Consider the following 15,548-nt stretch of genomic DNA (forward strand, 5'->3'; position numbering starts at 1 on the left):
AAAATCTCTAATGTCTTGCTTTTCTTTTCTTTTTTTTTTAATGTGTTATTTATATATGAGAGGAGCAGATGACAAGAAAACAAGCTCAAATTAGATATTTGGTCAAAAGAAGCAATTTCTAATTGCCTAGGGTCATTACAGCTTCAGCCTCATCTCTCATATCTTCTACTTCACCCTCAAGACTATAGAGCAGTCATTGGTGTTCAGTGTCCTGAGGTACTTCAAGATCATCAAAGGTAGATAGTTTTCAATAAAAAGGTTGAAACAGGATTTTCTAACCTTCACTTAATCCGTTAAAATTTTAAAACCATATTTCATTGACCATTCTGGTTTATCAAAGTTTTAGTGTACAACGGGGTAAAAAGGCTGATGCAGTGGGAATATGAAGGGTTTATTATAAAGTATTCATCAGCTATTCATCTCCACAGAAGGTAGAACTAGAGGAAATGGGGTTTAGTTTTCAACAGGAAAGATTTAGGATAGACACAAAGGGAACTTCCTGATGGTAAGGGTTATTCAAGTTGGAATATGTCACTGTGGGAAATGGTTGTGCGCCCATCCCTGTGAACAGTCCGGTGCAGGAATCTTGGATGTTTTTAGGTCTAGGACCTACCTCCAGTCCTCATCTTCCCAATTCCTCCTGCTCTTGTCCCTTCTTTTGGCAACATTTTAAAGGCCTCAAGACAGATCTCTTTCTGACCCATGGGGAAGCCCTTGGCCTGTCTTTGGGGACACACTGCTGTGGATAGATAGCTGGGGAGTGAAAAGGGGGCAGTAAGAAGCAGGTATAAGGTAGCAAGTAAGAAAACCACTCAGTAATTATTATCTTATTTTTTTTAATGTAGAATTTTTAGAAATTCCTCCTTTCAACAAGCAGTATACAGAATCCCAGCTTCGAGCAGGGGCTGGCTATATCCTTGAAGATTTCAATGAAGCCCAGGTGAGGAGTTTCTTTGTGTAACCTAATATAGTGGCAATGAGAAGAGCCAACTTGCTGTGTGAGAAGAGGCCTGAGAGGGGTTGGGGAACCTGGATAAAGTAGCCAGAGATTTCAGGAACTGAGAAACTGCCAAAATGTCGTTGCATGAAATATAATTTTTGTTGTGTATAGGGAAGAGAAGTTAGGACCTTGGGTTAGTTAATGGCTCTGGTTCTGTTGCTGGGACAAAAGAAGATTGATATTTATGTTTAGTAGTAGAAACCCCTATTAGGGTTGCTGATTCTTAGCCTGAAAGGCTGAGTTCATAGGTCTTGTTTGTCCCTTGAGGATTTAGGTCCTCAGAATGCTGCAGGTGAGGCAGAGAGAACATCTGTGGAAATCGTTTGGGCCTTTCAGTGAAAAGAGTGGCCTTGGGCAGAAGGATAGACTAAATCACACGTTGGGTAGTAGTTGGGAGTCTTCAGATCTGCTCTTCATGGCTCACTATGGCTGCTGCTTAGGAGCTTTCCACAGAAGTCACCAAACCCATTGGCTCTGCTTCTTGTCTTCCAGTGTAACACAGCTTACCAGTGTCTTCTAATTGCGGATCAGCATTGTCGAACCCGGAAGTACTTCCTGTGCCTTGCCAGTGGGATTCCTTGTGTGTCTCATGTCTGGGTCCATGATAGTTGCCATGCCAACCAGCTCCAGAACTACCGTAATTATCTGTTGCCAGCTGGGTACAGCCTTGAGGAGCAAAGAATTCTGGACTGGTAAGTATTTGAAAGCCCATCCAGAATTGTATAGACAGGAAGACAGCAAGCTTTGGAGGGAAGAGAATCTAGGTGAGAGAGTAAAGCTTTCTAGAAATTGGAATGTCTGTAGGATAAATTTGAGTAGGTTTGAATTGCCTTCAGGAGTTTAGTTTATTTCCATAGGTTACATTGGCTAGGAACCTTTTGAAAATGTGTGAAGATTTGTATATAGGGTCAATATTCTCAACCTGTAAAGTTAGAGAACTAAGTTTTAAGTGAACATTAAAAAGATATAGGCTCAGGAGCATGATTCAGATTATTCTCAGCCCCAGAACAAACATGGAAATCAGAAAGCCAGGATTGCAAGGAATACAGGTCATTCACAGAAAGAAGGAAGAGAAGGAGGACCCTAATATAGGGCTTAGCTTTTTGAGATGAAGTCTTGCTCTGTCACCTAGGCTAGGGTACAGTGGCACAATGATGACTTACTGCAGGCTCAACCTCCCAGGCTGAAGTGATCCTACCTCAGCCTCCCAAGCTGCTGGGACTACAGGCACTCGCCACCATACCCAGATAATTTGTTATTTTTTGTAGAGATGGGGTGTCGCCATATTGCCTAGGCTGGTCTCGAACTCCCGGGCCCAAGAGATCCAACCACCACAGCTTCCCAAAGTGCTGGGATTACAGGCTTGAAACACTATGCCTGATGGGGCACTTAGTTTTGAAAGCATTCAGATGTACATGAGTCCCTTTGCAGAAAGGCGGTTTGTTGGATATTACTTGTCATGCTAAGGTCCTTTCCAGTTACATAGGGCTATCTCTCTGTCTCCTTCCTAGGCAACCCCGTGAAAATCCTTTCCAGAATCTGAAGGTACTCTTGGTATCAGACCAACAGCAGAACTTCCTGGAGCTCTGGTCTGAGATCCTCATGACTGGAGGGGCAGCCTCTGTGAAGCAGCACCATTCAAGTGCCCATAACAAAGGTACCTGAGTGTGTGTGTGTGTGTGTGTGTGTGTATCTTTGTTCGAGAGATCTCCTTAGACCATTCAAGTGCCCATAACAAAGGTACCTGTGTGTGTGTGTGTGTATCTTTGTTCGAGAGATCTCCTTAGACCTCTAGGTGTCAGGCCTTGTGGTCCAAGGCTCAGGCCTAATAGGTTGACCGTATCCATGTTTCTTAGAGAAGAAAAGTACCACCTTCAAGAGGTGAGTCAACATAAATGAAGCACTGGGCATATATTTGTTAAATATTTCTACAAGGTCAGCACATAGTGATTATACCTCTACTTTTGGTCATGATCAGCAGTGTGTTTGACATAATAGGGCTTTGGTTTGTGCAGAGTGGGATGTATTGGTTAGAATCAAATCTCTCTTTGTAATGGAGGGCTAAATTGAGTGTACTTTCCTTCTTCACTTTCACTTGCTCCTTGCAGATATTGCTTTAGGGGTATTTGATGTGGTGGTGACAGACCCCTCTTGCCCAGCCTCGGTGCTGAAGTGTGCTGAAGCATTGCAGCTGCCTGTCGTGTCACAAGAGTGGGTGATCCAGTGCCTCATTGTTGGGGAGAGAATTGGATTCAAGCAGCATCCAAAATATAAACACGATTATGTTTCTCACTAAAGATACTTGGTCTTACTGGTTTTATTCCCTGCTATCGTGGAGATTGTGTTTTAACCAGGTTTTAAATGTGTCTTGTGTGTAACTGGATTCCTTGCATGGATCTTGTATATAGTTTTATTTGCTGAACTTTTATGATAAAATAAATGTTGAATCTCTTTGGTTGTAGTAACTGGGATTTCTTCATCTGTTTCTTTGAGCTTAATCTCAGAACAAATGACAAGACAAACATAGTACTTTCTCGAGGTTTTCAATAGGCTTATTCACTTTAGGAGGACAGCTAGCCAAGGAAATTGCAAAGTTAAGAGTGAACTTTATTCTGTGGCATCATTCCCAAAAGGTTATTCCAGGGTGTCCAAAATGCTGTGCTTGCAAAAACTCAGTTTAAAGTAGGTGAAGGCCCAGATTAACAGTTGTGCCAAAAGTTGAGCGGAATTGGGCACAGCTCTGTTTCCTGACAGTTTAAGAAAGACCTCATGCTCTCTCTCTTTAGAGCTGAGATCACTAACAGCTGACCTGTGGGTATTCCCCCACTTAAGAGCTAAAGGGAGAACGAAAGGACCAACTGCCATGAAGGGACAGTGACCATAAGCTTGATGGAATGACCTTCCGGAAGATACACATGAGAAGCACAAGTGAGAACACTTGGAAATGTTACAAGTTCTAGTCAAAGACCCAATATTATTATTATTGTCACAATAGCTGGAAGCTGTTCCTTCCCTTCCTCTGGCATCACTGATCCCCGTTCCTGGCTTCTCATTCTCTAAAGCAGGGATCAAGTTTTTTTCTGTAAAGGGCCAAAGAGTAAATATTTCAGGCTTTGTGGGCCATTTGATCCATCACAACTACTCACCTTTGCTGTGAGGGCATGAAAGCAACCATAGACAATGGGTAAACAAATGGGCATGGCTGTGTTTCAGTAAAACTGTATTTACAAAAACAGGCAGCAGGCCATAGTTTGCCAACTCCTGCTCTAGAGATAGCGTAAAGGGTGATCTTTACTTGATAATAGAAGGGAATAAGGTTGTCAGAGCTTCCCTGTGTGTGTAGATGTAGTGATGAAGACCAGATTCAGTGACTATAAACTGATGCCAGAACACTGCATTCTTTTTCAGTTTGGAGGGCGTTGTTCAATGAATATTTATTTTTACTCACACTGATATGAATATTGATTACCAGTGATGACTGGGCCATATTAAGATAACTTCAACCCCTATGGCTTGTGTAAGATGGGTAATTGGGCCTGCAGTCTTCACTATTTAAAAATCTAACAACTTGATCTCAGTTTTTTCTTAAAGACCTTTTTATTGGAGAATACTTTTTTTTTTTTTAAAGACGGAATTTCGCTCTTGTTGCCCAGGTTGGAGTGCAACTGCACAATCTCAGCTCACTGCAACCTCCCAGGTTCAAGCGATTCTCCTGTCTCAGCCCCCTGAGTAGCTGAGATCATAGCCACATGCCGCCACACCTGGCTAATTTTTGTATTTCTAGTAGGGTCGGGGTTTCATCATATTGGTCAGGCTGGTCTCGAACTCCTGACTTCAGGTGATCCACCCGCCTTGGCCTCCCAAAGTGCTGGGATTACAGGCGTGAGCCACCGTGCCTGGCCTAAGAAATACTTTAAATATATTTTCATTAACTAGAATTGCCCAATCTGTGTAGGTATAAACTACTTGGTATAGGGAGAGAGAAAGCCTATCTTACCTGTTGCTTTCTTACTTGATGGTAACATCCAGCAGTTAGCCTATTTATAAACATAATTACTTTTTCACATATGAACCATAAAATATTTAACTTTCTGCTCTATATTGTTTGTTTACTGCTGTATCTCCCACAGCTTGAACAGTACCAAGGCATGTACAGTAGGTGCTCAATAAATGACTACTGAATAAACGAACATATCCAACAAATGTTCTCAATGTAAAGGATCAGAGATGCCACATGTTCTCCTTGATGGGACAGGCCTTTCCACATGGGAATGATGGGAAGGATTTGTACTCCTGGATGTTTAGTAACTGCTTCCAGGAGAAAAGGTAGAGTCCTATCACTAGGCCACAGATACTCATTTGTGTTTGGCTAGAATGGGATGTTTGTTTTGAATCTTCTGGTACAAACTTGGGAACGTGGCTGTTATTTCAGTTTATGAGCCATAACTTTTCACATCCCGAAACTACAAAAGAGAAAAAGAGCCTTATTAAGTATCATGCTTTCCCAAGACTGCCTTCAAAGAAGTATGAATCAGGACAACCTGTGGTCTAAATAATGTCGTCTTAAAACAAGAGTTTCTTTTGACTCTTCTGCTAAAATAGCTTAGAAAAAAGTCTACTTGCAGACATTTTAGAGAGAGAAAGGACAATAAAGTGATTTTCTAAATGGGAATGACAGAGCTCTGGGAAGCCAGCTACCACTGAATCTCACTTAAAGTTTAGAGTTAGAAGGCGTGGTCCCCTCCTTTCACCGATGTGGAAGCTAGGGACCAGCAAGGCGGGGTGCCCACGGCTGCACAGCTAGTTCATATCAGAATTGGGAATGGAAGGCACACTGCCTCCCAGCATAGCAATACATAACCTAGCAAAGGACTTAACACCTATCTCACTGTCAGGTTTTTTAGTATTTCATGATGATGATGATGACTTCTACTAGAAAATAATCTTCATTAAAATTATTAAAGATGGTCACACCTCTATCTCTAAACCTTGTTTATATAAAATGAGCGTATTTGGACTATATGATGGCTAAAGTCTTCTTCCAGCTCTAGAATTCTGCAACTCATTAAAAAGTCACCCACAAAAGTCTACTGAGTTACCCAAGGGTTGCTCCTACCTGCCCAGAGTTCCACCAGCCTGGGTATAGTATTTGTTATAATCTAGTCGTAACAGTAGTTGAGCCAAATCTGAGTTGATCTGATGATTCCGAACACTGGAGAGAATCTTGAATAGGAGTGAAGACTGGCGGCTAAAGCCCTGCAGAGAGAAGGACTCAGCTGTCATTCCACTTCAGCTCACCAACTCTCCATATGGAGGATGGGGGCGGAGGGAGGAGTTTCTTGGAAAAGCCTTGCTCAAAATTCTACAGAACCACCTGGCCTTCCCACATTCCTATTTCTATTAGTTCTTAAAATGACTTGTACCAAATCCATACATGCATGACTTCCTATGAAAGTACTCTTTCACCAGTAGGAATTTGGTAGCTGGTTTCCAGTTAATGTATTTTGTCAAGTACTGGGGTTGGGGAGAACCCGTTTTGATTACAAGCAGATAATTATCTCAGTGAGATAGGGGTTAGTTCAAGGAAGTAAGGAGGGGTAGGATGTGAGGAAGTTAGAACAAAGCCAATGCTTATTTGATGGGCTAAATAAACTATTCAGGACTGAACTATTTTTGAGCACTCTGAGGTGGCACAGTAATTACCTGATTCAAAATCAACTGATACCAACATTTTTATCTTTATATCTTATTTCTGTACGTGTGTGTATTGAGGAAATGCTTTACTGACTCAGAGGAAAGATCATGAATTCTCCATTGACAAAACCACCTCTGTCCTTTCGGCAAGGCTGCTTACTTCCAGGCAGACGCACCTTCACGAGAATGCTCAGCTGGGCGGCTCCACGCTCATCCAGTGGGCCTAGGTTCTGACTGACCAGCGAACAAAAACTGTGACAGAGATCTAGGATTTCATTCAGGCAGTGAAACACCTACCCAGGAAACAGAGTTGGCATTAGGAAAAGAAGGAAGGTACGTCCATGAAATTAAAGATTTGGGAGAACAGTCTGATTAATAGCTGACCTCCCAAATCTGAGAGGATAGACACTGTCACTTGCAAGGCCTGCCAGCCCCTCAGACATACAATATGTGTAAAACAAACGCATCCTTTCCTGCGTACGCGAGTATTACTCTCTCAGCCCTGCACCAAACCTCCATTCTAGCCACATTTAACTCTTCATTTCTTAGACCCGCAGAGTGTGTTCCTGCCTCTGAGCTGTGAGTGTTGTTCCCTTTGCCTGGGATGCTCTTCTTTTTAATACCAGTTCAAGTCCCACTCTCTCAGTGAAGCACTCCCTTCCCCACTGTAGCCTTTAGTGAACCCCGTTTCTTGCTTCTTTATTATCTGTACTGTTGTCCACTTGGCAATTGTTCAGGCCTCTGTGTTGTTAATGATTTCTGTATGTATATATATGTCTTGTTTTTCCAACTAGATTGTGAGCTCCTTAAGGGCAGAGCCATGAATTATACCTCTTTGTATCCCCAGTGCCTTGCATACAGTAAGCACTCAATAAATATTTAATGATGATGACCTGCTCTGATACTCGGCTTTTCCCTGTGGATACATCTATGCCACATAAGGACAGCATCGACCCATCACAGTAGTTCTTGGTTGTTTTCAACCAGCCCTCTGAAATGGCATTTATTAATATATATCTTACTCTTCCTGGGCAGCAGAAATAGCCCTAAACACCAGAACATTTTTAAAAGTCTGTAACGGCTGTGCTGTAGCACACTGAGGAATAACAACCAGCTCATGTCAGAGAGGAGGCATGACCGTTCCATTAGAAACTACCAGAGATCATTTCAATCTTCCTGTTCTTTATCCTGGAATTGAAACTAGCTTGTGAGCTTTAAAAAAAATTGGTAGCTGGGTCCCACTGTTTTAGGGATTCCAATTTAAGTGCTCTGTCATCTGGATTTTTTTAAAGGGTCCCGATGATTCCAATGTGCAGCCAAAGTTGAGAATGACTGCCACGAAGGAGACATACACGTATTTACAGAAACACACACCTCGAGAGAGAAACACTACTCTAGCTGTCTATGAAAACTTTGAAATGACTGATCCATCCTGGTCCAAAAGATTTCTAAGAAGGTGAACTCTATATGCTTTTCATTGATTTTTCTGTATTGTCAGCAAGGATTTTAACTCCTGAGGGTTTAAGCACATAATTCTTTCATCTGTAGCTGCTCACCACACCCCATATTTCCAAAATTCAAAGACATCTTAGGTCCTGTTTTAACATGCCTTTTTAGTTTTGCTTTACACATTCTTCCCCCCCCCCCACCCCATCCCCAAAGACAGAATCTTGCTCTGTTGCCCAGGCTGGAGTGCAGTGGAACGATCTCGGCTCACTGCAACCTCCGCCTCCCGGGTCCAAGCAATTCTCCTGCCTCAGCCTCCCAAGTAGTTGGGATTACAGGTGACTGCCACGACACCCGGCTATTTTTTTCTTTTTGTATTTTTAGTAGAGACAGGGTTCCACCATGTTGGCCAGGCTGGTCTTGAACTCCTGACCTTGTGATCCACCCACCTCGGCCTCCCAAAGTGCTGGGATTACAGACATAAGCCACCATGCCCGGCCGCTTTATGCATTCTTAAAAAATGTTTTAAAATGGACTTGAATAATTGCTTAATGATGGTTTCATATCCTGTCAACTCAAAGCGCCTAAGGGAAGGGTCAGTGCTAGAAGCAGTCCGAGGAAACCAATGCGCCTTACTTACAGGTTTCAATAGGATAAAGGATTGAGCCAGCAAATTGCTCAGGAAGTGGTCATGAGCCAATCGGATGCTTTCAAAGTCTCGGGTAGAATTGATTTGATGAAGCAGCTGGGAGAACTGAGACTCCAACACATCTACCTGATAGACATTACACAAAAAGTTTAGCACCTTGAATATTCTAAGCACTCAAAGACATTAAGATGCCTGACAGATTGAAATGAAAATGCTTTGCCCCCACTCATCTTCCTTCTAAGTCACATTAAGGCTGACCAAAGACACCCTTATATTGCCCAGCCTTGTAGGAAGTTATTTGCATAATTATAAAACCTCTCCCTCCAATGTCCTGGCTGACCACTCTCCCCTGCCCCATCCTTTTCTCTTTTCCTTCCTTTTTTTTTTTTTGAGATGGAGTCTTGCTCTGTCGCCTAGGCTGGAGTGCAATGGTGTGATCTCGGCTCACTGCAACCTCCACCTCCCAGGTTCAAGCAATTCTTCTACCTCAGCCTCCCAGGTAGCTGGGACTACAGGCATGCGCCACCACACTCGGCTCATTTTTTTGTATTTTTAGTAGAGATGGCGTTTCACCATGCTAGCCAGGCTGGTCTCAAACTCCAGACCTCAAGTGATCCGCCCACCTCAGCCTCCCAAAGTGCTGAGATTACAGACGTGAGCCACCACACCTGGCTGAAGCCAGGAGTTTGACACCAGCCTGGGCAACAAAGTGAGACTCCACCTCTACAAAAAATTTTAAAAACCAGCTGGGTGCAGTGGCATGTACCTGTAGTCACAGCTACTTGAGAGGCTGAGGCAGGGGGATCACTTGAGTCCAGGAGCTTGAGGCTTCAGTGAGCTATCACTGTACCACTGCACTCCAGCCTGGGAAACAGAGAAAGACCCTGTCTCTAAAAAATAATAAAATAAAATGCTTTTTTATTTTAAGAAACATGCTTAATGATATAACTCCTGAATTTCTCAAACCCCACCATTTTATCAAATACAAACTTACAGTCCCTATTCAATACTCCCTGCCAACCTGCTAGACATTTTTCCATACCCCTTCCTTCTACTCATCTCTCAGCACAGACCTGGAGATAGTACTGAAGATTATCCACCAAAAATGCCATGTGATTTCTCAGGCGCCACTTGATCGCATCAGTCTGGTTGGACTTGAGGTGCTTGCGCTGCATTTGTAGGGCCCAGCAGTGCTGCAGCTCAGCTTGCACCCGGCGTACGCTCAGTAAGTACTTGAAAACAACATTGTACCTAGGACAGAAACAACAGGATGTTCAAGATAAAAATTTCACCCTGTGACAGGCTCTAGGACTTTGTGCCACCCACTCCTCTCACAAAAAGGCAGTAAGGAAAGAATGGCTAGAGATGTAGACAAATAAATTATAATTTATTTATACAATGGAATATTATATAGCAGTCAAATGAATGAACTCCAGCTACACAACAAGATGAGACCCCATCTCTGCATTTTTTAGATAACTTGGGAAATTTCAATGTGGACTGGATATTAGATTATAAGGGACTACTGTTAATTTTACTGGCTGTGATAATGGCATTGTAGTTCTATTGAAATATGCCTTTTTGAATGGCTGACTCATGTTGCTTCTCATATTCAAAAATACGATTTTTGAATGAAAAACGTAAATCACAAAAGATTACAGATAGCCTTTTTTATAATTCTTAAAGCAGGCCAGGGATGTTGGCTCATACCTGTAATCCTGGCACTTTGGGAGGCCAAGGCAGGAGAATTGCTTAAGCCCAGGAGTTCAAGACCAGCCTGAGCAACATAGTGAGACGCCATCTCTACTAACAATTTAAAACATCAGCCAGGTGTGGTGGTGCCCACCTATAGTCCCAGCTACTCGGGAAGCTGAGGCAGGAAGATCGCTCAAACCCAGGGGTCAAGGCTGCAGTGTGCTGCCTGGGCAACACAGCAAGACCCTGTCTCAAAAAAAATAGTGTATTATGAATCAAGGATTATGATGAATCTGATTCTCTGTCCCTGAGCCCAAAGAAAGTAAAATAGCTTCCCTCTAAGATAGACTCCTGTCTCCCTGCAAGTTCAGGAGCTAACTGCTTAATGCTGAGACTCCGTACTGAAAAGACACATGGGAAGAACAGCTGATTCTTGGTACAACAGGATTGATTTACCTGTCTGTAGGCAGGCTTGCAGAAGACAGTCCCATTCTGTTTGGTTTTTAAAATTATCTATTTCTAAAGGAACAAACATAATGAAATAATAGACCTTGTTTGGATACTGATTTGAACAAACCCAAACATAAAGACAATTTTTAGATAACTGGAGAAATTTTAATGTAGACTGGATACTAGATTATAAGGGATTACTGTTAATTTTACTGGATGTGATAATGGCATTGTAGTTCTGTTGAAATATGCCTTTATCAATTGTTTATTGGCAGAATGAAATGACTGATTTGCTTTATACAGCTCTAACAAAAAAGTGGGGGAGGGACAGATAATAGTAGTATAATGTTGATGGTTACTGAAGGTGAATAATGAGGACACACGATTTTGTTATGGTCTATACTTTTGTTTATATTTAGAAATTTTTATAATGAAAATGAAAAAATACATCTAAACTTGATTTCTTCAAGGGTGTTGAGAGCATATCAAGTTAGGAGGTAAGTGGACTGTGGGCCTGTAGGATTCTGGGAGCTAAGGATCTTTGGAAGTTCTTTGCACAGGGTCCATGCCACTTGCTTAGCTGGGCCGTGGGCTCTGAATTTGCCATAGAATCTTCTTCCTGAACCAGCCTCATCTTTTCCAGTTTATGCCCAGTCTATTTTACCCTAAGCTTCTCTACCTGAAACAAGTAGAGAGGGCTAGGAAGAAGAATAGGAAGGATCAAGAGTGGCGGCTAGAAGAAGAGATGGCCTTTTTGTTTCCCTTTTCTTCATTCCTCTGGCTTCACAGAGTATGACAGCTTCAATCCTCCATCCAGGCCAGGGGCCAGTTCTCTGACCAGTAGTTGGGTTTGGGAAGTTCCTAGATACGGTGTGAGGATAGATTTCAAAAGCCACCACCAGCCACATTTGCTTCTTACCTCTTTTCTGTAGATCTCTGGTTTGGGGACCTTAGGTCCTGACCAAGGCAAGCAACAGCACTTGGCAGGCTCTCATGATAAAGAGCGAGGCTGACCTGACAGCAGGAGACTCCAGCTTGGTCAGCTCCTTTGTTCCACCCCCAAGCTTGGCTGCCCCTGTCGGCTCTCCCTTACAGAGGCAGTCTTCTCCCCAGGGGCTAACATCCACAGCAAACATGCAGGCTGGAGGACTTTCCCAAGTCAATCAACAAAAAATATTACACAAGTGAGGGAGAGACGTTGTCAGGTGTGATGGAATTATCAAGGGCCATTATCTTGACATGGTGCCTGAGACCTTATTTTCCAGAGCTCACAAACTGGCGGCCTACAAACTGCTGCTTATTTGGCAATTTAAAAAAACGATGGTTTGAAGTAGATATGCTCTCCCATTGATTCTAACACCCACCACTCCGTGTCTCATAGCTGCAGCTCCACTTATTAATGTGATCAGTCTAGTCCCTGGAGGGGTTTACAACTTTTGATTTACATATTGTTAAAAACTACTTGGGTGGCTATCTTGCTCCCATTAATTCTTTTTTTTTTTTTTTTTTAACGAGATGGAGTCTCACTACGCTGCCTAGGATGGATTTGAAATCCTGGGTTTAAGGGATCCTCCTGCCTCAGGCTCTGGAGTAGCTGGGATTTCAGGCACGTGCCACCACACCTTGCTAATTCTGTCCTGCTAGTTTCTTCCCTTACAAGTAAGGTGGGTCATTATTTACCTGTGAGAAACTCAGAAATACTCACTTTTCCAGGACAGCTGGGGTGAAGAGAATATGTAGTGGCCACTGTACTTTGTAGGAAAGACCTAGGGCTGCCCAGCCAGATGCAGGGGCTTCCCGGGGAGAAGTTTCCCGAGAAGGCCCTTCTCTTGCCTGAGTAGCATCTGCTGTGATAAAGAAAAGAAAAGAAAAAAAGAAAAGATAACAACTTGGTTAATCTAGAACCAGAGATTCAACAAGTGAATAACATTAATGAAACTAGAGCTCACAGGAGTTCAAGACCAGCCTGGGCAATACAGTGAAACCCTGTCTCTACTAAAAATACAAAAATTAGCTGGGCGTGGTGGCTGTAGTCCCAGCTACTCAGGGGGCTGAGGCATGAGAATTATTTGAACCTGGAAGGCAGAGGTTGTAGTGAGCCAAGAATGTGCCACAGAACTCCAGCCTGGGCAACAGAATGAGACTCTGTCTCCAAAAGAAAAGAAACAGAGCTCACTGGAGTCTGCGATGTCAGAAGCTTACAGCGGACACAAAGAAGAGGGCAAGGACACTTTTACGTGAGGTTCTCTTGGGAGGTCTTCTAGAGATTCTTTCCTCAGCCTTAAAATCTGGGGGCTGGAAATAAACAGGGACCATTCCAGCAGCATGACAAAAAAAAACCCAACCCCCCAAAAACATGGCCTGGGCATCGCACTTAGCCTCTATGGACTTCTGGACTTTCCTTTTCTTCTCTATAGAATTATAGTACTGCATTACCTGATTTCTAAGATCCAAAATCATATGGTTTCTATGGTGGGGGATGGAAGCAGAGATGGGAAAATGGATGACCAGCAGGAACTCTAAGGTGACAGGGAGGAACAGCAAACCTTTGTGCTCCTTTCCGTGATACTCAATTGTCAAGTGCAACAGAGGGAGAAGGTTGTCATCATCTAGCAAAACCTTGTGTGCTGACTGCTGAAAGGCCACATTCACATCTGCAAGAAAGAACACAGGGGCTGACAAGGATGCTTGGCTCCGTAACAAACCCAGACTCCTCCAGCTTTCCACTTCTCCCCCAACATGCCCAGTGCTAACAGCAGGGCACAGTGGACATCTGTTGCATTTGTCTAACATCCATCCATTCTTCTCTTCTTGCTGACAAACTGCCTCCTGATTTTCCTTGGAGAATCATCCCTATTCAGTACAGTTCACATATTTCCAGTGGGTTAGTGCTAGACAACACCCGATTCTAGGGGTAGCTGGGTGATGTAGGCATGATCAAATGGAATGTAATACTCTACTCTGTTATGCTATATTGTTTAGGGATATTAACATGACCAAGCCAGGCCAATCCAGAGGCTCTATTCAGACTCTAAAAGAATCCAGCTCTTTTTTCAAGATAAACAGAGGCTTAGTAGGATGTAAACTTGGCTAGAGACTATCTGCTACCATACAGAGCAGGCCTGTCTGAGAAGAAAGAGGTGAAAGATGGAAAGAGACCAAGTCCTAAAGGTGCCACCCGCGTCACTGGATCAAACTTTGCCGAAAACCATCATACGTCTGAGCTTTTCAGTTATGAGAATCGATACATTATTTCTTTCCTTTTGCTTTGCTTAAGTGAGTTTGAATTGGATTTTCTGATATTTGCAACCACAAGTACTTATATTTGTACTATATAAGTACAGTGGACATCTATGGTTTTACTGAGTTAGAAAAATGATCAGCCTGTGTGTATGTATTTTCTCACATTTCTTTTTTTGGATCTTTACTCAACTCTATTCATGCAGTATGAATGGAAATGGCCATCAGTTGGTCAAGGGGTGGACACTTCACTGAACTAGGCATAGCCTAATGTCTGACCTCTTTGATACATGTGATGTGGGCTGGGCCAATCAAAACCTAGAGAATTCCCTAGAATTCTCTAACTTGCAACAAGAGGGACGAGGCTCACTTCCTTCAGTAGAGGACACTGTGAGGCATATTCCTGGGAGCTGCTCGTGATCATGTTTCCAGAAGGTCATCAAAGAGCTCACAAGAGACACAGACAAGATATGGTGAATGAGCAAATGAGCGCGAGAGAGAGAGAATGAATCCAAGTTGTCCCACTGGGGTTTTAGATACAATAACAAATCCATTTCCCTTTCCCAACTAGGCTAGTTTGGGTGAGTTTCTGTCATTCACACCGAAAGAATTCTACTATAACACTACAAGCAGCACTAAGTCCCAATATGACCCATAAAGGATATATGGCTATAATCCAATGAGAAAAAACACCTGGTGTGAAGGCCTGCACCAACTCTTCCAGGAAGGGTCATAGGCCAAGACACTGTTCCCAATGACCCCAGCGTGAAGCCTACCTGCAAGGGCCTTCCATCTCTGGAAGCCACTGCTCTGTAACTGACCAGGCTGCTCTTATGTGGAGGAGGCCTTAAAAGGGTCAGCAGCAGCCAAGAAATACCCTACGATGTCAATCAGTTGATCATTCTCAGGGTCACAGACAATTACCATGCTCAGTTACTGCAGTGGGCGGTGTTTTTAACATGTGTTGAGCTGTGTCAATGAAGGCCTGAAACAGTTCTCCACGTCCCAGAAGGTAAAAGTCTTTAATGATCTGAGGAAAGAATTTCAATTTACAATTCAGTAAAGCAAGGCAGGAGCTCTTCACTGTCCTGAGGAATTACACGTATACAGTAATTTCTAATTTCATCAATTTGAGCCCAAGCTACAAAAGATACAGGCATTTGGCATTTCAAAGAGGCATTCTTAGTTCCGCATAGCAGGATGACTGGTGTGTATTTGGCATTATTCATTCAATAGCAACATAATTATATATATATATGTACCAGAAAAAAGTATACTCCCAAATCTTTGTATTATAGTAGATTTTTGGCATTAGGTATAGTTTGCTCACTTGGATAAGAACAAGTGAGTCGACTCTGGAAGTCTGGGTATAGG

General features: G+C 42.9%; 2 protein-coding genes across 6 annotated transcripts in view; one reads left to right on the plus strand and one right to left on the minus strand.

Annotated features, from left to right (window-relative positions):
• The window catches only part of TP53BP1 (tumor protein p53 binding protein 1), a 109,483-nt gene extending 106,018 nt beyond the window's left edge, over positions 1-3,465 (plus strand). For all 4 annotated transcript variants that reach the window (XM_011989204.1, XM_011989201.1, XM_011989202.1 and 1 more), the window contains 4 exons: positions 846-940; positions 1,493-1,692; positions 2,512-2,657; positions 3,109-3,465. In XM_011989204.1, coding sequence (XP_011844594.1) covers positions 846-940; positions 1,493-1,692; positions 2,512-2,657; positions 3,109-3,296 — 629 coding nt within the window. In that variant the 3' untranslated portion in view covers positions 3,297-3,465. The remainder of the gene's footprint in view (positions 1-845; positions 941-1,492; positions 1,693-2,511; positions 2,658-3,108) is intronic.
• A 125-nt stretch (positions 3,466-3,590) lies between these two features.
• The window catches only part of TUBGCP4 (tubulin, gamma complex associated protein 4), a 34,874-nt gene continuing 22,916 nt past the window's right edge, over positions 3,591-15,548 (minus strand). Inside the window, exons 11-18 of one of the 2 annotated variants that reach the window (XM_011989206.1) lie at positions 15,099-15,204; positions 13,481-13,588; positions 12,640-12,778; positions 9,863-10,040; positions 8,781-8,915; positions 6,871-6,987; positions 6,117-6,256; positions 3,591-5,463 (exon numbers count right to left, since the gene is read on the minus strand). In XM_011989206.1, the coding sequence (XP_011844596.1) occupies positions 5,451-5,463; positions 6,117-6,256; positions 6,871-6,987; positions 8,781-8,915; positions 9,863-10,040; positions 12,640-12,778; positions 13,481-13,588; positions 15,099-15,204 (936 nt within the window). In that variant the 3' untranslated portion in view covers positions 3,591-5,450. Of the gene's footprint in view, positions 5,464-6,116; positions 6,257-6,870; positions 6,988-8,780; positions 8,916-9,862; positions 10,041-12,639; positions 12,782-13,480; positions 13,589-15,098; positions 15,205-15,548 lie in introns of both variants that reach the window. The other variant, XM_011989205.1, reaches the window with a different exon arrangement.

The sequence above is a fragment of the Mandrillus leucophaeus genome, unplaced genomic scaffold (assembly GCF_000951045.1).
Source record: "Mandrillus leucophaeus isolate KB7577 unplaced genomic scaffold, Mleu.le_1.0 Scaffold35, whole genome shotgun sequence".
In the NCBI taxonomy this organism is placed as follows: domain Eukaryota; kingdom Metazoa; phylum Chordata; class Mammalia; order Primates; family Cercopithecidae; genus Mandrillus; species Mandrillus leucophaeus.